The sequence below is a fragment of the Tauraco erythrolophus genome, chromosome 6 (assembly GCF_009769465.1).
Source record: "Tauraco erythrolophus isolate bTauEry1 chromosome 6, bTauEry1.pri, whole genome shotgun sequence".
NCBI classification, from domain to species: domain Eukaryota; kingdom Metazoa; phylum Chordata; class Aves; order Musophagiformes; family Musophagidae; genus Tauraco; species Tauraco erythrolophus.
The window spans coordinates 25,408,947-25,429,858 of record NC_141470.1 but is presented as its reverse complement, the minus strand read 5'-3'; the positions used below and the strand labels follow the sequence as shown (position 1 = coordinate 25,429,858).

At 39.6% G+C, this 20,912-nt stretch overlaps 1 protein-coding gene across 2 annotated transcripts in view; it reads right to left on the bottom strand.

The window, feature by feature from the left end:
• Positions 1–20,912, bottom strand: part of GALNT18 (polypeptide N-acetylgalactosaminyltransferase 18) — a 260,097-nt gene that overhangs the window by 16,750 nt on the left and 222,435 nt on the right. For both annotated transcript variants that reach the window (XM_086613387.1, XM_086613388.1), the window contains one exon: positions 1,295–1,459. In XM_086613387.1, coding sequence (XP_086469513.1) covers positions 1,295–1,459 — 165 coding nt within the window. The remainder of the gene's footprint in view (positions 1–1,294; positions 1,460–20,912) is intronic.

The window sequence follows — 20,912 nt, the reverse complement described above, 5'->3', positions numbered from 1 at the left end:
TCTGGATTACTTTTCAAGTATAAATACAAATTATGTTAATAGTATGCTTTACTGATTACTGTCCAAATGCTCTCTGCGCTAAGGTAGATGCTAAACTGTATTACCAATGTCCTAAAATATACTGATCATGGCTGTCAAAGTCAACAAAAAAACCCCTAATGAACTGGCAGAAAAGATACTTGCAAACCAGCATGGATACAGAAGAATTAAATGCAGGAATAAAATTACCTTAATGGTGAGCCTCAGCCCACGGGCGGGAGTACACAACCAGATTTGTAGCCTCAAAACTGCAGAGGAGCAACTGTGACTCTCAAACTCACACTAGCTATTATGTTCTTCACAGAAGTTAAATCAGGTACTTGTTTTAGAAAGTATTGTAATCTCATTTTATTTATCCTATGCAACCGACATCTCAGTACCTGACATGGTAGACTTTCAATGTCTTAATTCTTACCTTAGGAGAAATCTTACCTTCCTTTGAAAGACCAAATTTGACTAGCTTTAGCTTCCAACCATTGGGACCTGTTTTGTCTTCAGGATAACCTATGTCCCCCTGTGGACACACTGCCATGCTTTGAGTCACCTTGCCACTTCCTCTGAGCTAAACTAAACAGAGTGATCTCCGTAGGCATAATATCGCAGAGCGTGTTTTTGAGCCCCAGACATTCTGTGGCTTCTTTATGGTTCTCCCTTGTATTTCTAAATCAGTTATGAAGTGTGGACACCAGGCCTGGACTCAGTGTCCTATCAGCATTCTCATCACTGCAAAACCACTTCTCAGCCTTATTTGCACTTCTTTTTCTCTCTCTTTCTCTTTCACACACATAAAAGCATTAGCCTTTTTAAATAAGGAACTGCAAAAGTAGCTCATGATGAGGCTGTTTGTTATCATCAATGACCCACTACCCCCTTTTCTGAGTTGCTACTTCCAAAAACCCAAACAACAACAACAAAAAAGCTTTCTGTTTCTTGTTCGAAAATAGGTTACTTTGCATTGGAATCTACCAAAACCACTCTTGTTTTGATTGAGATAATTCTGTAGCAGGCAGTGTGCCTTAGAAACAAATCATTTATTGTCAACTCAGAAAAGTTTTCAACTCAGAAAATATAATACAAGTTTTATAACCTCCTGAGGTAGCTGACATTGAGATCAAATGTAAACACGGCTTCCTGGCTCTGTGCAAAGAAAGCAAGGATAAATCTGGTTCTGTTCTTTAGTAAACAGATTACTCATACTTCGGATAGAGAAACAGAGCTTTTGAACTTTCTGAAATGTCTGCTAAGTAAGCATTACCTGAGTAAACTGCCAGTAAAGCTTCATTCTCTTGGCTTTGGCATAATTGCATTCAATGAGCCTGGGCCTGCTGTTCACATCCACCAGGCATCTGTTGTCATCATCGTCGATAGTGGGACTCAGAACACCCACATGGAGCTGCTGATTGCTTGTGTAATAAACATTCTGCAACAGGAAGCACAAACAAGATTTGTGGCCTCTAGACAGAAGCAGCACTTTCACCAAAAAGCTAATGGCAAAGATAAATATTCTAAATAGCAGTAGGCTGATCCCGGAGTGGCTTTTAAATTATTTCCTTCCATGCAGAAGGCAACACAACATTTTAAAAGTTGTTCTAAATTAACAATCAATTGTTAGTTGTTACCAACAAGTAAACGTTGGTTAACTACTTAATAGGAAACACGCAAGCAAAACTGATTGTTGTCTCATCGTGTGCCTTCTGTTTCCTATGGTCATGCACTGCAGGGCTTCAACGAGCAAGATGTACACCTTCTAGCAGGAGGTGGGGTTAGTCTGGGAATTGCCATCAACTCCAATTAAATTATTTCATCTGAGGATAATACCTAACTGGAGAGGTAAGAAAGCGAACAGCAGCACATTTGAGCAGGAAGGATCTCAATCTTTTATATGACAAATAGAAAGATAAATGAAAGTTTTCTACAAACAAATGCTAAAACCCGAATTTGAGGCAGCTAACCAGGAGCCAGTATATACAATAAAAAGTTATTAGCAGTTGGTGACAGATACATGGCAGGAGAGAGAACAGAATGGCCATTTGTTCTCATTTTATTTTGCATACGTCAATACACACAAACACAAGAGACTTGAAAAAGGGACCAGACACTGGCTCCTCTGGATTTGTAGCAAAGGAGCACTCTTCACAGGCCTCAGTGATTACATTTAGGACTGAAGACATGAGAGTAATATATTACACAAATTCTTTCCATTCTGACCACAACTGGGTAAGTGGGAGGTTTCTCTAGAAAAAGGAAGAAGAAGGGGAAGGAAGGTGAGCTTGCAGACGGAGTCGATAATGCGTCCTCGTGAAGATAACGGGTTACATTTAAGCACAGAAAGGTAACGCAGGACTATGCCGGGATTGTCTGTTTGCTAATCACAAATAGAATTTATTTTCCTAAAAATCAGACCTTTTTCTTGACAGGACCGTGAGAAAGATGAAATGGCAACATCATGCTAAATATCATGCTAACGCCTTATCCAATAATGGTAGGTGTAAGGCTTTGACAACTCTAGTGGTGCCAGAGTCACAACAGACAAGAGCTGGACAGAAGCACCAAATTAATGTTCCCATCATCTTACTGTATCCATTTGATATGTCTGTAACAAAAAAGGAGCTGGAAATTACGCTGTGTGTATTTGGGAATCTTTTCTGTTGCTGGAGGCTGATGGCACTATTTCTGGTATCTGTTCATTGTTGATGTTGTAGCTTGGTTTATTGTGTGTATTCTTCTTTGTGAAATCTCTGATAAAATATTAATTGCAAGTGGGAAAGAAAGCAGAGAAACAGAACAAATCAGGACTGAGGAGAGATTTGGGAGCTTAATGTAAAAAAACCCTGAATGCTGAAATCAGTCAACATAGGGATTAAATACAGATCAAAACAAATGGTGGTGTTTCTGTGCAAGACCATGTCCTCTGTTTACCCTCCTGGAACATTTCCGGGGCAGAGCCATGGCAAATGTACACTGGAAGAGTTGCATAAAAGTTAATGAAGTTGCCATTAATGGTTTACACTCATCAAAGGCTTGACCTCTCTCCATCAAGTTTCATTCTTTTCACCCTACAGAAACGACAACAGAAATCTGAGTGGGCTGAACCAAGGTGAGTCTAGGTTTTAAGAGTCTGAATAGAGAAAAGCTGAATAGTTCAGTCATGCCTTACAGGAGAAGCAAATGATAAATAAAAGGAGCTAGCAGAGCACATTTCCAAAATGGCTGGTTATTACAGATTGAAGTAAACTCTAAGAACTGCAGAAAGACGAACAAGACCACACCCCAACAGACTCCACCCCTAAGTTAGTTAGATAATTAACATTCCTGCAAACAAAACTGATGCTTTAGAAGAGCAATAGACATTTAGAATGCATTTTCTAGACAGACTAACAGACTGAGGTAGTGATCTATGTATAGCAAGGCAGTAAGATCAAGATGATCTTTGAAGTAGATTGTTAGGCCACATTGACTCTACAGATGAACATTTTGTTGCAGCTCATTTGCCTCTTACCTAAAATTACTAGTAGAAGAATGAGAGGGAAATTGTCAGTTATTTGCATTTTTACTAATAGGAAGTGATTTGTTGCTTCCATTTTTTCAGCATGTTGTCACCACAGAAAATGTGGTAGAAGAAAATCAAGGGGGTTTGCATTTTTTTCTTTTCTTTTCTTAAAGATACACATCAGTCACTGAAAACAAATGAGCAGGCTTGGCTGTAACTCTGAGAAGTCCACGCTATAGCTCAGGGTTGCTTGTGCAAAAAAAGTGGTGTACCTGCCATCCCTCAGGGCTGAGCTGTTTTTATTAGCTCAGCCTTTCACAGAGCAGCCTGCAGGTAATCATTTCATCTTCCTGGATAAAGTAAGCTCAATTCATAGTGCAGCTCCACCAGCTTTTTTTTTTATGTCAAATCAGCAATGATTCAGTCTGAGCATCTTTCTGGTTAGAAGCAGAATGATGGCTCTGGGGTGGGAATTACCCAATTTTGTTTGTTGGCAAAACTGTACAGAAATAGAACAATCAAATGCAATTATGCTTAATAAGAGATAATTATCAGGTTTTTGCTTATCTTTAGAGATCTCACCCTACCTGCTAATATCACCTTATTTTTCATTGTGGACCACTTTAGAAAAAGAGGTGTGAAATCTTGTATTGTAATCTAGTGTTGGGAAAGGCACCTTTCAGCTCTTGAATGGCATGTAAAAATAAGCTCTGTCTGAAACAGACTGTGGTCCAGTGGCAGTTAGTCCTTCTAACTAGGCTCTTTCAGAATGTTGCTTTGCTTATCCAGCAATATGGATATTATTTAATTATTCTATTAATTATTATAAATATTTTAGTATCTTATCCAATACTACCGTATCTTATTTTGGAATTGAAAACATTGCATAACCTGGTAATTTGACCACCAAGTTTTTCCAACAGATGGATCACATCAAAAGCACATGCTCTCTACAAATTCTACTTGAGCAGCCTCCTAGTGAACAGCAACGTATCGGTTTGTGTTGCACTTGGCCAGAAAAGTTTTCTCAAAACCTAGAGACAGTCCCTGGGTCCTTTCTCCCAGCCTGAGAATAAAACAGCCCCTGCACTGAGACAGCATAATAGTAACTACGTCAGCTTGAACGGAGGACATCCATTTGGTAAAATAGAATTAACTATTGACACTACTGATTAAACTCAAAATGCTCTCCTAGTCTGAAACCAAAAGCTATTTAAACATGAAACCATGATAAAGCCTCCCTTTAAGTAATTTTGTATGTTAAGAGAAAGCTTTTAATTGCTTTCACACTATATCTCCCTGTTTCTACTTAATTATTGTAATTTCCCAAAATGTTTTTTGTGTGCGGTTTTACTTAAAGATGATACACAAATTACCTTTCTGTAGTGGGCAGTAGGAGATTAATCACCTGAATTACATGAACTGAATTACCATCTCACAACGTACTTGTTAGGTACGAACATATATGACTTTTTACTGATCATATTTTAAAAGGACCTGCATGTAAAATATGATCTTGCAGATTAAAACTATGCTCATGTTTTATCATCTTATGTGTAGCCCTATAAAAAACAGTTTGTGCTTGTGATTCAAATCAGTTGTTAAAGAGATAAAAGCCCACAGCAGTACTTCAAGAGGAGGCTTTTAACAAGCATTACAAGTATGCTGGCTGTTTTGCAGTCCACTTCAGCACAAAATGGACAACTGAGGCACTTTTGTTTAAAACACTTCAGAAGATGCAGGCGAAACACATGTTACCAGCACATCTGTTCCTGCAGTATTACAACATCACCATCAACTAACACAAGATAGAAATTTTGCAGTAATTTAGGAAAGTAATTTTTGAGCAATCACTCCAGTACTTTCTTGGAAGTCCAAATGTCTGAATACTGAATATAGACTAGTGAGTCATTAGGGCAACTGAAAATTCTACTGAGAACTTGGACCTTTAATTTCTGCTACAACAATGTCACAGTAGTCCTTGTTCAAGGAACTGGAGACTCAATAGCCAAACATTTGCGTAGTTCCACTGAAGTCAAGACACTTGCTGTATGCTGATTTACAGCATTCATTCGAAGCTCCTTTGCACTTTCATTGAAGACGCAGCCTCAGCAAAACACAACTACACATTTTCACATCACCATCACATACATATTCCCTGAGGAGCTACTGAATTTCCACAGAAAAAAATCTTGTTTGGATGTTGGTACCAAAGCACGCGGTTAAAAAAAGACACCAAACAAACCCACCTCCCTTATTCTGTCCCTAAGTAAGCCTCCTTACATTTCATGAGTCTGTTCTAGCCTACAGCACTTTACCATCTATTTCCTTCACCATAACGGTATTGATGTACAACTCTGTCTCCTGGGAAACCAGAAGGGAGCACCTTTGTTCAGGAAATCAGTTGCGTTCCACAAAAGGCATTTATCCTCTCAAAAAGTGAAAGTATAAGGATTCAGCATTACTGTAAATTAGAAACTCTTTAACAACATAGGCAGGATTTGTGATCTGTAAAGTGTCAGAGTCAACATGGGGCTTGAGCCTTAGGCACTTCCACATCTCCTTCAACCACGCTCCCACCACGTCCTTTCCAAGGGTGGATGAGTGCCATTCACTGCAGGCTGGCTCTGGAGGCTCCCACTTGCTGCCTGCTTTCCCTGTCCTCACTACACATCCAGCTGGATTGAGCATCCTCAAGAAACTTCCTCTGGAAGCCTGGGGCTCACAGAAGATTAAAGTGATGCAAAAGAAGGTATTCAAAACAAAAGCTGGTGTTATTATTCTGAAGGTTTACAGCAAGCAAATCATTGAAGTGACAAAAAGTTCATACTTGGGTCTGAAGAAAAACCTATCAGTTGCCTTCAAAGCCTGACATAGGTCTCTGCCACAAGGCTTCTGTTTCAGTGTTCTTGTTGAATCACCTCATAACTAATAATAGAATCATAGAATGGTTTGGGTTGGAAGGGACCTTAATGATCATCCAGTTCCAATCCCCTGCCGTGGGCAGGGAAACCCTCCACTACACCAGGTTGCTCAATGCCTCATCCAACCTGGCCTTGAACACTTCCAGGGATGGGGCATCCACAACTTCTCTGGGCAACCTGTTCCAGTGTTTCACCACCCTCAAGGTGAAGAATTTGTTATATTTCGTCTGAATCTACTTTCTTTCAGTTTAAAGCCGTTACTTCTCATCCTATCAGTAAAGAGTCCCTCCCAATTTTTCCTGTAAGCCCCCATTAAGCACTGGAAAGCTGCTCTATGGTCTCCCCAGAGCCTTCTTTTCTCCAGGCTGAACGACCCCAACTCTCTCAGCCTGTCCTCAGAGGAGAAGTGCTCCAGCCCTCTGATCATTTAGTCAAGGCATACTTGTTGTGTTTTCTAAATTACTTTTTTAAACAAAATTTGTTTGCCCTAAAGAGACAGCTAAAAGATGAAAAGACAAATGAGTGGTAGTTGAGAGCTGCATAGCCAGGGATTCTTAGGAAATATTCCTAATGGCTAGGAACTATTGGAGAAAATTTGGTGTTCTAAATATTTTCCCCATCTGCATTTCAGGAGAACTAATTTGCTGTGTGTTACTTTTTCTATTTAATATTCTAAGTATAACTTTTTCTGAAAATATGCTTGAGTATCAGGAAAACTTACAATACAATATTGCACTGAAAACAAAAGCTGTGTACAGTGCTGCTGCTCAGACAAACTCCAGAATTAAGGAGAAGCGGCTTCACCCTTTATTTGCCATTGGACTGAGCCATACCCTTGCTCGTTTTTGGGGAATGCAGAGACTCCCCCTCCTTCTCGATGCAATTTCATGTATCAAATCACCATGGCAGAGAAAAAGGGGAGTTTACACTTGGAGTCAGACTCCCCTAAATCTCAGTTGTCACATTGAGAACAAAGGGTCCCTCTGCCCTTCTGTCTCACCTATCTCATCCCAGACAAATTCTGCTTTCGGCTGTAGTCTTGAAATATCACTTGTACAGCCAGCCGTCTAAGTGCCAAAGAGTTCAGCCTCTACTAAGCTAGTGCTCACTGGGAAAAACACAGGCACAGCACGTGCAAGTGCCAGAGGCATAAATTTGGCATAGCAAAAAGCAGATCTGTGTAAGAATGCTCAAAATCAGAAAACAAAAAAAAAAAGTTTGTGATTTATAAAATTTTAGAGCTGAGATAATGCATACTGAATTAGCATATACATGTAGCAGACACTTCTTTCCTGATGTTAGCGCTCATCTGACAAGATTTGGCTACCTTTCTTTAGGTGGGGAATCTTGCTAAGCACAATTCACAAAATCCCCTGTTAGTACTTCAGTTCCTTCTTGATAGCAGCGAGGCTCAGCCTGGCCAGATGGAGCGGGCCAAAAGCCTGGGACAGACTTCACTGGAACAGATCAGCTGGTCAGTCAGGGCCTGGCGAACTGAAAGGTGTTGCTGTTCTTTCTAGAAAATCACCAACTGGATTGCTGTGGCAGGTTTCCTGTAGGGCTAGAACGATAATTGTGGTGGGATACTCACATCTTATGTGCTGCGGTGCAGTACAGAACACATCCTAAGTCTGCCATGAGAGCACTGAAGGCCCAAGTAATTCAGCCAACTTTTTTGCCCAGTGAAAATATTTCAAACACCTACACAAAATAAAATCTGCACAAAACCCCATGACACTGTAGAATACAAGGGAAGGTAAATGAGCTGCTTGCTTGGATGCAAATACACAGCTTTGTCCTTGCAACGGTGTGATGTAGAGTTTCTATTCATGAGAAGTTTGCCCTAAAAGGTCAAAATGTAAGTCCCGTTGCAATTAACATTGAAATTCCGCTGACTTTAAGTGCAATGAGATTTTTGGCTTCAAGTTTGTTATTAAACTTTGAAAAGCCACCAGAGTTGATAAAGACTTCAGAGCTGAAGTGGGTTGCCAGTTGCAGTAAATTATTCATAGGAGCTGGTTTATCATGTAGCAAAAAGTTCCAGTAAGATGTTCAACTTAGCACAAGATGATTATCTGAAGGATAAATTGCCAACTCCCCACTGGAAGTTTAAAGCAATACACACCGATTTTCAGGCTGAAAGCCATTTGTAATCCTTATGGCAATGTTCCCAGATGAAATCACACTGGAGACTGGTACATGACTCTGCATTTATAATGAGCAAGCTTAATGCTCAGCACCAGCAGTATTTATTTGCTACCCTGCTTTTGGCATAATAGCTATGAGGGATAAGAAGCTTGATTCACCACTACTTTATTCCATCTTTGAACCGTATTTTTCTTCAAATGAGTCCATGAAGTCATTTATTGTCAGAAGTAATATATTAACATATTAGATCCAAAGTCTCACAGCAGATTCATACTTGACTACAACTCCAGCTAAAGAGCAGCCTGGTGGATTCCAATAACTCCAGATTTAGCTAACATTGCTGTTACTTGGCTGTTTATATTGTTCCTGACTTTTTTCCCAGCATTTCTTGTTACATAAATCCATCTGAATGAAAGAACTCTCCAACCCTGATAAGACAGTCTTGCCAGAATCCAAGTTCATTACGAATAACACAAATACATCACTAAGATAAAAATCAAGTGTTTTATGTAGGAAGTGACAGGAGAGAGAGACTGTGCTGTCCAGTAGCCACAATCAGCAGCGTTGCTGCGTCTTGTGCTGCCCTAAAAGACTCACTGCTGAAGAGGTACAAGCATAAGAACACAGGCTGAGACTTACAGAACTCACCCCTAAGCCACAGGTCAGCCTTTAGAAGATTCCTGTTATTTTTCTGAGGTAGGTTTTCAGCTGGTGCAGCCTGATGATACAACTTTGAAACATAAATTTGTAACTGTACGTTATCCATGTTGAAGATATTCACCATGAAACTTGTCTTACTGATGAGCTGACAACAGCTAGTGCACCAAGCGTACCACCACCATAATTTAGACTTGAAATTGTAAGGCCTGCAAGAAGGAAACTACTTACTATTTCAGTTCAGTGTTTGGATTTGTATCTACTGAATTAACCCACCAGCATACTGATTATCTGACCCACTTGCTCTTTTTCATGCCTGTGCACTAATTAACTTCTGAACTCTTAGCAACAATCAATATTTGATAGCAATAAAGCCAAGGTGCTCAGAAACTTTAAATAATATAGTGTGATGCTATAAATACAGGCTTAAAGACACAAAAATGTTAACATTATTTACATAGAAAATAGACAGGAACTTAATGCCAGACTTTTTGATTTAAATTCATGAATCTATATTGCAGTGGAATACCTAATTCTGCTGTTGCCTACTTTGGTATTCTGCATTAGTTTCATTTAAAACAAACAAATAAAAAACCTCTTACTTAAGCTCCACTTTTTAAATTGAATAGAACTGTCAATCATTGTTTTTACTTCCATAGTTTTCCTAATGCTGGTCACTACAGAATTAACAAGACCTGGATAAATTAAAATTTTACTTGATTCACTTCCTAAAGCTTCTCTTGGTTTTGCTCTTATCTCTGCACAAGATCTCTACAACTCTTCCATGGGGAAAAAATATAAAAGGCAGTAAAAAAAAAAAATCAGAACCATTCTAGCATAGACAACTGTGTCCTTTTTTAAAAAAGGATGCTGTCTTACAGCTCCTCTATGTCCTATCTGAATTTTCCTTTCCCTCTCCCACCAATCCCTTTTTACCCTTCACAGTTTTCTTTGCGGACTCCTACAGAATCCATTCTGTCTTACCCTGTTTTCTGCTTCTTCAACACATACTCAACTGCAAACAAACTCATCCATCGTCCCCATACGCTGATGTGCTGGCCCATAATTTACACCAGAGTTGACTCCTGGCCAAATTAAAATCTGAGTTAGTTCTTTGCCATCTGTGGATAAGCATTTGGCAGCTCAGCATCAACAGGTTTAAAAGCAGATTTTTACCTTTTCACAGCTACACCCAAGTGCTTCACATTGCTGTTACTAGTACTGTTACAGGTATTCATGCATTTCTATAACATGCATCTTCATCTTGAACCTCTTCCAAAGCCATCTTATCTTGTTATACAGCCTTTTTTCCCCTGCAAAACAACTCTAAAATACAGTTTTTCCACTCAAAGTTGACCCTCGTTGGCTTCCCTCACTAATGTCAACATTCATGCCCTCTTCAAATCCATCCTGAATGCTTCTTAAAACTTGGATTTCAGATTTCCTTTCAGGAAGGCAATATCTTTCCACTTGTTCTGTTTTCTGTGCTGCACAAACTGCCTGTCTTTGTTTTCAAAGTCCTTCTCAACCCCTCCTCTTTTTACTTATCAGCCTAGCAAGTATCAATAGGTTATCTTCCAACTCCTAATTAGATCAGGATGCTAGCTTTCACTAGTCACATTTTTCAAGCAAATATTCCTGGAAGCTAGAAGTAATGCTGGCGTCTTCCAAGGAATTTATTTTCCTCTGCTCATTCAACAGAATTTCTCTTTTGCCTAGATGCCTAAAAAAAAAACCCCACCCCAAAAAAAACCCTCAAACAGTAATTTTGCTGATGTACCAAAAAGATTACCCAAGATTGCCACATCAGTACCTCATAGCATTCCCTTCTCCTCTGTGCCACAATCTCCTGTTCCTAATACTCTTATTTGTAGACTTTAGTTCTACAAGTCAAGACCGTACTTTTTATTGCAAGGCTGTAGAACACTTAATGTAACAGATTTCGAGGTCATTATTGGGATGCCTAGAATGACAATACTAAGCATAACAATAAAAAGTGTAGTGCCAAGGATGAGTCAGGCAGCTTACCACTTCTCAGAAAAAATATATTTGTTTTTCCTAGTGGTATAACCTTCTGAATGTTTGTTAAAATACATTGTGTTATTTCTACTATTATTACCTTTTTCTAAACTGAATTTGATAACATTATGTGTCTTCAGCTAATAAGTCAGGCAAATTACAAGCAAGTGCTACACCTTCTTAATTTAGATACTCTGCTAATATCTTGATCTTGAGGTTTCTTTTTAGGTTGTGGGGTTTTTTTTGGTTTTGTTTTTTTTGTTGTTTTTGTTTTTTTAATCCAGTCCTGTCATCTTTAATTCTGTATGGCATGACTATGGATACAGAGGTCCTTAATGCCTCTTGACTTCCACAAGTGCTGTGAACTTTTGCATTTTGTGAAGGGGACAAAGTAAGATAGTTACATGCACAACTTTGAGAAGAATTCCCAGTTCTCTACAGGTATTACCTAACCCCTATGCCTACTGGCTCTCCTTGCTCCACTGAAAGCAATCACAAACCTGTTACTAATTTCAGATGAGCTAGATCTCACCCATTCTTCTTAGAATCACAGATACACTTGATTTAAGGTTTCCAGAGGTACCACGTTGACAACAACATATGCAAGTACAAGAAAAATTGTCTAAATTGTCTACTTATTTTGGTGCTCAAGACAATAAAATACAGATATTAAAACACCTACATGAAAGTGAGGCATTACATACAGATAAGGAAAACAAAAAAGCACCACATTTCAACTTAAGCTGGTTAGTGAAAGTCTAATTATCTTTTGTTTATATAGGCTACCAGCAGGGACACACTTATTTTTCCCCACAAAACAAAACACTCAAAAGAGTTCATCAGTCAAACTTAAATTTATAAATTCACCTTCTTGCAAGCACCTTTGAGAGAAGAACAAATTGAAATGCAAAAGCAACTATTCTTAATGTCTTAAAAAGTCTTAGCAAATGTAGTAGCTTTCTAGTCTGCTGCTTCAGCATGCAAAGGAGTAAATCCCATAGTGAGAAGAGTGGGGCTTGATTCATTCACAGCAAACCTAAGCCTGACGTAATTCCACTGAGATAAAATTAACTGTCAGGATCCAAGAGTGTACACCCTCCTCTTCCTTTGCATGTGATAAAGATTATAGATGACATATAACAAGCAGCATCAATACGCTGACCTATGAAAACACATCGAATTTACGCTACAAAGGCTGCGGTCAGAACACAAGTGGAACATCTGGTCGAGACTGACGCAAAGATCCTGTAGGTCTCAGAATGCACAACAGTGAAAGGTGCTTCACACTGAGATTTTTACAAACACCCCAGATTTTATGGGAAGGTGGGCTGTCATTCCATTTAACCTAGGCTAGCAGAGTAGCTGAAGCCAAGCTATAAATAACCCAGTTACAGACTTAAGTTACAATGGACTGAATACACTGAAATTAATGTGCAAATTGAAGTTATAGCCAAGGACATCCCACGGTCTGTCATGGCTCTCTGACAAAAGGGAAGCTCTGAAGGCTTCACCTAGTCCTATTAGCAGTTTCCTTCAGCAGCAACTTTAACCTCCCACTTAACCTCCTAACCTCTCAGTGCTTGGTGCTAAATAATTATACTCCAAAAGTCTTATTACAGGTATTATTAAACTCATGAATTTGCTAGGAACACAATATGGTGACCCATGAGATGAGGAGCACTAGGTATCTGGAGTACTATCAATGTTCTAACACAGTGATTAGTTAGAAAAACCTCTGCAGTGCAGCAGAGGACTCCAAAATAAACACCAAAACAAGGAAAAGAATTTTACTTTGTTTAAACACAGAAACGCAAAAGAAACTCAGCACAGGTGTACAGCACTCACGTAGAAAATTTCCTTCAGTTTTTAGTCTCTCACCTGGCTTCAGGAATTGTCGTACAGCTCAGACTGTGAAATATTGCCATCTGGGAACTCCACCTTGAAGGCTTATTACTTGCAGGTATATTGGGCATTTCCATATACAGAACATTTAGTGCTGCAGTTCCAGTGGTAAGCAGTTCTCTTACCGAGCTCTGCCACTTGAACTGCTCAGTGGATACTTCTGTAGTCCTTTCCCAGGTTAGAATTAGTCGTTTTTCTGAATAAAACCCTGACACTATTGAAGTTTGCAGAGGTTTTGCCTCAGGTTTTCATGTCATATACAGTCTATTATTACAGAACAGGCAAACACTATAGATGGCCTACGTTCATGCTCAGTAGCATTATTACATTACTCTATAACAAATGAAATCTCTGCCAGGTTTAGTAGACATACATTTAGTATTTAAAAGCACCACTGGCACGTTGTCGTAATATTAATACTGTTTCAGACATCTTATGTCTATGCTGTGATTTCTTTTTCTTTAAATGACGTATGTGACAACAGCCAACTTGACAATAGCATATTAATGGAGGATGAGTTCGTTTGAATACTGATGATGCAGACATGACTGATGGCCACCCAAGAAAAGAAAGAGCAGAGAGCACCTGTACCATCTTTTGTTGGTCATTCCTGTCATTGACAGTTGAGCTTTTCTCTTTTTATAAAGGTCAAAGTATCATTACGTTTCACTTTAAGTTTGAGCTAATTTCTTTAACAGATGAAGGCCTTGGGCATTGTTATTGGTGTGGACAGAGGTGAGCGGTGCAGATTGGTGCAGCTCTCAGTCTCATGGAAAACAAAGGAAAGTTACTCTGTTCCCACTCTGGCAAGTTCAGTAGTATTTCCCCTCTTAAACCAAGTTAAGCCCATTAAGCTGAGGAAAAGAATTTCTGATATTTTAAATGGACAGCATCAAAATCAAAGCAAATCTTTACATATGGTAGCCTGCAAGAAGTAAAAACATTATTCCTTAGCTGTGGAGGATGTATTTCAAGTGAGAAAGTCTATCACTTCAACTGATTTGTTTCAGTCTTGATTGTTGGTCTCTCTGCAGAGACTGACAGAAGCTCATGAAATTTTCTCCAACCCAACTGTATCCTAAAAGAAAATTTATTTCCTGAAGCACTTTTAAGCATTCCAAGGCAAGTGGAGAAGTATATGTACCTTAATAGAAATGGCACTTTTCCTGCCCACCAAATGTCTTGAAGCAGCGGCTCCACTGTTTGCAGGGTGACAGCAAATGACACTCAGAGCAAGAACTCAGCATCTAGAATTTAAATGGAGAGTCTGTATACTGTGACCTCATGCAATAACTGTAGCTTCGATCCTGCCTGTGTTCATGAATAAATTGCAAAGTTCAGAAAGCTCTGCAAAGAAAGTCAAAACGTGTCTCGGGCTGGAATACTGCTCACATCTCGGAGATTCCTCCTTCTGCTCTTCTGGTCCCCAAGAGAAGGGCAAAGAAAAAGCATCACCTGATACATTTTCATCACTGAATGTAATTTTAGTGCTAATGGCATTTTTTAAAAGGCAAGGTGGAAACGAGGAAGGATATTAGAAGTAACCATAAACAAAGATTTCTTACCATGAGTATGTAAGTCTTAAAAAGACTTTCTAGACTAGGAAGAAATACATAAAAAAAAACTGTTTAAAAAGCAGAAAATTGCTTTCATGTCAAGCAGGACATTAATGCCAATCCAACTGTCCTCTAGCTGTGCTTGGTCGAGTGAGCTTCATTTCTCCTATGACTAAGAACACCGCCAACTTCATATCGTGTCCCTTGCACAGACCAGGCTGTAAACTTTGGCAAGAAATGGAATGGTAAATACCATGGGACGCAAAGGCACATTGCTCAGTTGTGCAAATAGTACGATACCTCGCCCCCTGTTTTCATTCATTAGGGCTTGATTTCTGAAGCCTTCAATCACGCTGCAAAGGCCTGCGTATAACCTTAGGCCCTACAGGTACCCACAGGCCACGTAGAAGAGGCTCAGCTTTTCAGAGTAACAGGTTATCGGGTGGATGAGGCAGCAAAGTAAAACCCACAACTCTAAAGACAGGTTGTTTAGATGACCTTCAAGTACGACAGTGAATAGCTAAAATAGCTACACTAAGCTTAAGGCTGTCAAGGTATCACTAGGCTGTGAGGCTAAGCCGCCTTCATCATGAAAGGCAGATTATGTCACAGATTTTCCCCTGCATTTTCTGGCTGTCTTAGGAGCCTTTATTTTATTATCTGAAGTAGATTATCCTGTAACGGTATCTGCAGGACACAGACCTAAAGAAGAGAAAAAAGCCCTCTGTCTTGCTGTTTAGAATTCATATGAAAACTAGGCACGTCAGTCACTCATAGTTAAAAGTCACTGAATATTTGCAATATAAATAATACAGTTCTTTCAGGATTCTTCTAAGTAAATTCATTTTACAACATCCTTTTGATTGTTCTAAAAGAACAACAATTACTACCGTTAGCAGCCTCCTAATTTGCATATGAATAAAAGACTAAGAAGGATTATTACACTGTATAAGAAACTATTTAGTGATTTGTACTGTTTTGCACAGCTGATTCTTCCCAAAGCGTAGATCTGTGTCCCCACATGGGCCTTCTTGGACCAGATCCTCCCTAGGATTTCAGGGGTGGCAGGGGCACGCACCGGAGAAATGGTGGTTTGGGAATTAGTCACTCCCTCCCTGCTCCTCCCTGTCTTCCCAGGGGATGACGGCCAGGACAGAGGAAATGCCATGCTAAGGCACTGCCAAGGGCAGACACACCGCTGCAGTCCTGACCCATGCACCCATGCCAAACTGTCAGGAAGGAGGGGATTGACCCTCCCAGTTCCTAGACTCGTGGCTCCAAGGCCCAGGGAGACATCGCAGAAGCTTATGAAAGAAGCAATTCAATACTCGCATCACAACAACTGGGTTGTCGTCACCACAAAGGTGGTGTGATCCACTGACCCAGCAGCTATGTCCTGAGTTTTGTCGGTACCCCAGTGGAGCAAGTGACTGCACATCATGGGGTCTGCAGTCTCCTGCTGTGGGTTTTGGAAACCTTACCATTCTGTGGTAGACACATGCTGGCCTCACACTGCTTCAGGGCTCTTGGATTTCTCAGCAAAAGGGAGATTTCTCCAACACTGAACCTCTGCTTACAATAAGATTACTCACATGGGAAAACCTGTTTTACTGAGTGGGTTTCTCTGTATTGTACATATTATGTTGGTCTGTGACATGAATTAAGTGTAGCAAAACCACAAAAGAGCATTTTCAGAGCTAAATTTAACTCAAAGTCACGTTAATTGCACTTAGCCTTTCCCCTAAACAAAAATGGATTGGAGCAAAACGCTGGATTTTCAGTCAACAAACTGCTGGTCCAGATCCTTCCTTGGTACGCATCTGGAAGACAGAACTACAACTAACTGCAAGTTATTTCCTTTGGCATGTTGCTTTCAAAAAACACTGTTGTTATCCTCATAAGCAGAATCAGAGGCGAGCAATTTGTCAGAGAATCTCCAGTACAACTCACTCCGTGACTTGTACTTGTCAGACTCACAGTAGGGAAGAAACTTAGAGAGTTAAAAATTACACTACTAACTTCTTGGAAATTCCAGATGAAATCTCATGGTCTGCTTCAAGCCAACAGAGCTCTTTCCTTGTAAACAAAACTGCATTGGCTCTAACAGCAGGTACCAGAAAATTGTATTCCTGCAACATTGAAAGAAACATCTTGGGAGATGAATGGGAAAGCTGAGGTGACAGGCTACATCCTCATCTGAGTCGCTCAATCTGACTAATGTACCTGATCCCAACATGGCATTGAGCGCAATCTGACCTGTTAAGATCTGACTGTAGAGATTTATTATTATTTTGTGCTTGTAGTCATTGAAGGGAAGAAAAACGTTTTGAAGACAGGGCAGAAAAACAATCTGAGTCCATGTGGACCCATATGGTTTTGCAAAAAGTGAAAGCAATGTGTTCCTATCACTGATCCAGCTTTTAGCTTACAAACCTGGAGAAAAAGTTCCTCCATTTTGTAAGACTAGAATTTCGTGCATGCACAGCTGCTCCTAAGCAAGCCTTTTCATATATGTTAACATAGGTTTTTCACTTTGTTGTTCTACCTTTGAGTAGGAGAGGTCAAATTTGGACGTCTCTCCTTAAGCACGTCCTCATAAGCACTCCTGAATCTTCTGCACAAGACCTGGTTTTGCAAGGGAATCCGTTTAACTAATTAGCATTTTTTAGATGACTTGCATCCATTTGCACTGGGGATACAAAATATTTCCTATTCACAGGAGCATTGCTCTTTATTTGCATCATTTTGATGCTTTCTTCTCTCCACCATCAACTTAATACTAAGGAACTCAAACTTCCTCAGATTTCATTATCTCAAAACATGTATCTTCACCCTCTTAATAAAACTGTTACTGACCTTACATTCTCTACAGCGCATGGGGCACCAGATTTGGTCTCCTGGTTGCACAAAGTATCTCTCTAACTTCTCTGAAGCTGCTCTGCTCCATGTCTCACGGATGTTAGCCAGGTAGCATTTCATTAGGCAATGACTGAAATCCTTGGGCACATCTCACTGAAATTAGAGCTTTAGTCATTGTCCCAGAGTTTATCCTTCATGATTGGCTGGGAGGCCTCATCCCGATTGTTGCATACACTGTTCAATCACAGCTGCTACTGTTTTGTACTGAAGATGACAGTTTTATGGGTTACTTGATTTGGAAAAGTTACCTTATATCCTTAATGCTTGGCTTGCTCCCTTTAAAAAGCTAAGAACAGGTGTCAGAAATATTAGTGTTTCTTTTATATCCATCTCAATTCTTGGGGAACTTTTAGCCTTTTTGGGAAGTAATGGTTACCTGAGGCCATGGAACTTTTTTCCTGATAGGAACTTTTCTTCAGTTCTGGCCAGATACAATCTTGGCTTTGAATTAGCAAATATGGGAAGAGACAGAATTATTTCAATGCCACTTGTATTTACCCATACAAAGGCAACAAGTCCCAGGGGACTCTTCACTTGCCCAAGATGAGCTGGGTTTCATCTGTTGTGTATGGACAGAATAGGAAAAGAAAGTATCACGGGATGACAGTTTGCTCTAGCTGACCTTGCTTGAGCAGAGGACTTGGACTAGATGATCTCCAGATGTGCCTTCCCACCTCAACCATTCTGTGATTCTGGGAAATAGTCTCCCATAAGCACAAGATAGCAAACAATTGGAGAGAAAAAAAGTTGGAGATACAGGAAGAATCAGAATCATAGAATGGCATAGGCTGGAAGGGACCTCAGAGATCATCTAATCCAACCTCCCTGTCATGGGCAGGGATGCCTCTCAACTAGATCAGGCTACTCAAGGCTCCATCCAACCTGGCCTTGAACACCTCCAGAGAGGGGGCATCCACCACTTCTCTGGGCAATTTATTCCAAAGTCTTACCACCCTCGTACTGAAGAATTTCTTCCTAAGATCTAATCTAAATCTGTTCTCCTTCAACTTAAACCCATTTCCTCTTGTCCTATCAGTGGACACTCTTGTAAAAAGTCCCTCCCCAGCCTTCCTGTAAGTTCCCTTCAGGTATTGGAAGGCAGCTATTAGGTCCCCCCGAAGTCTTCTCTTTTCAAGGCTGAACAATCCCAGCTCCCGCAACCTGTCCTCGTAGCAGAGGTGCTCCAGCCCCTGGATCATCTTTGTGGCCCTCCTCTGAACACGCTCCAACAGATCTATGTCTCTCTTATGGTGGGGACACCAGAACTGGACACAGTAATGGACACAGAAGAGGTAATGTTTTTCGGATTAACAGAAAAGTTAATCAGCATTGGTTTTTAGAAGTTTGAAGAGTGCCAAGAAAGTCAAAGAGAAATAAAGATCAAACCTGGTACAGTTCTTGGAAGTGTTCGTTTTTTCCTTAGTGACCATAACTACAAAGTTATCTCAAGTAGTATTTTTAAGATTACAATATTCCTTCAAATTATTTATGTGCAGTTATGAATGGAGTCTACAGTGGGCATATTTTACTTCAGTTGAAAACAAGCTATATATGGTATAAAAAATATATTTGGAAGCCAGAAATGGGCATTCTGCAGCAAACAGTTAATCCATAATTATTCAGCATGGCTTCTGTTGAAAGTGGGAAATTAGGCACTTCAGACTATTAACCATGTACATCACACATCTGGCAGAATAAAATTTAGCTCACTTGGCAGTTCATATTTAAATTTGCTTTGAGTGCTCAAGAAGGTCCCAGTTTTTGCAGTCCATCGTTATGCAAACACTTAGAAGTACTCCTGTTACTTATCATATTGAATTAAAAAATACAGTCTGGGAAGAAAGCAATCTGATTGCTTCAGAAATTCTTAAAACTCTCAAATTCATAATTACTAACAAGAAATAGTATAAACTTGAAGAGATGTTTAAATTAATCCAATAGGTGAAAGGACTTTGTGTCATGACTACATTGGACATAAATAAATAAAAACATGATTAGTCAGTCATTGTCATAATTCTGTCCAGCAACACTAAGTAATTATATGATGTCTATATAACACTGACATCACACAGTATTTTGAAATCAGTTGGTGCCCGTATCGTGAAACAATAGGAAACCTTTTTATCACGGTGCTACATTAATGCAATGGTATTTGATAATTTCTATGTGAAAAATGGGATATTTCCTCATTTGAACGCGTTTGAGGACAAATGAAAAATTTAAGGATTTGGTTCTGTGTTAATACAAAATAGAAGATCTGACTAAAATCCAAGACCGATCTGAAATTCGCAGCTCTGATTTACCATCATTGGCACGATCTCCTCCTTACATAGTGCGTTCTGTCCCTGCCCTTTGGTCACAGACCTCCATACTAAATGCAAAGCAGCACGATCTATGGAAGTTCCAGGTTTAATGTGGTAACCTATTTCATTTTTCTCCAGTTTTTTATTTAAACATGTTATTTTAACAAGACTTCTGAGCTCATAAGCTGTACTGCTATTTTTTCCTTCCCAAACTGATGCCATTAGTGAGTCAGTCAGTGCAGTCCTCAATTTTAAGGCTAATTTCAGAGTTCAAAAGCACTAAAAATAAATTCTGAATGGAATATGCATGCTGAATAAATCACTACATCTTTATCATAGCAAGAGCGACAAAGCTCCGATGTTCGTTCGCAATCACTGCAGTTCCCTGCTAAACACATACAAAGTTTATATTGTGGTGACATCTGAATAACCTGAATGCATTCATCAGCTTTTTCACTTGATTGCTCTAAGCTGTTATGGACAGCCAGCTGAGCAGATAGGCTTGGCATAGCACAGCTATCCCTGTATAATTTGTTTAATCACACTTTAAGAGAAAAGAAAGAAAAAAATAAAGGTAAACGATTCAAGAAGTTTAGTAAATATTTTGACAGCTTTAAGGTTCTTTACAAAAAGACGTTAAAACAACCTCAGTTTCTTTAAAGGCGTACCACTGTTGTTCTACTGTAACAGTCAAGGTTATTTCGGTACATTCTAAACTGAATCAAAATTCACTAGATGTGACTGCCACTTAGTTGACACGTTAGCAGATTTGAGAGCCAAACAGGACCATTAGTTCTTTTACTTTGATCTTCCATATGCCACAGGCTATATACTTCCACCTGCTTACCTCTATGTCCAAGAACTTGTATCACATTAAATTATAGTTTCCAGAATTGTATGAGCTTTGATGACTTCAGCAGTTACTGTCACTGCTTCTCATGATGGCTTGTCATCT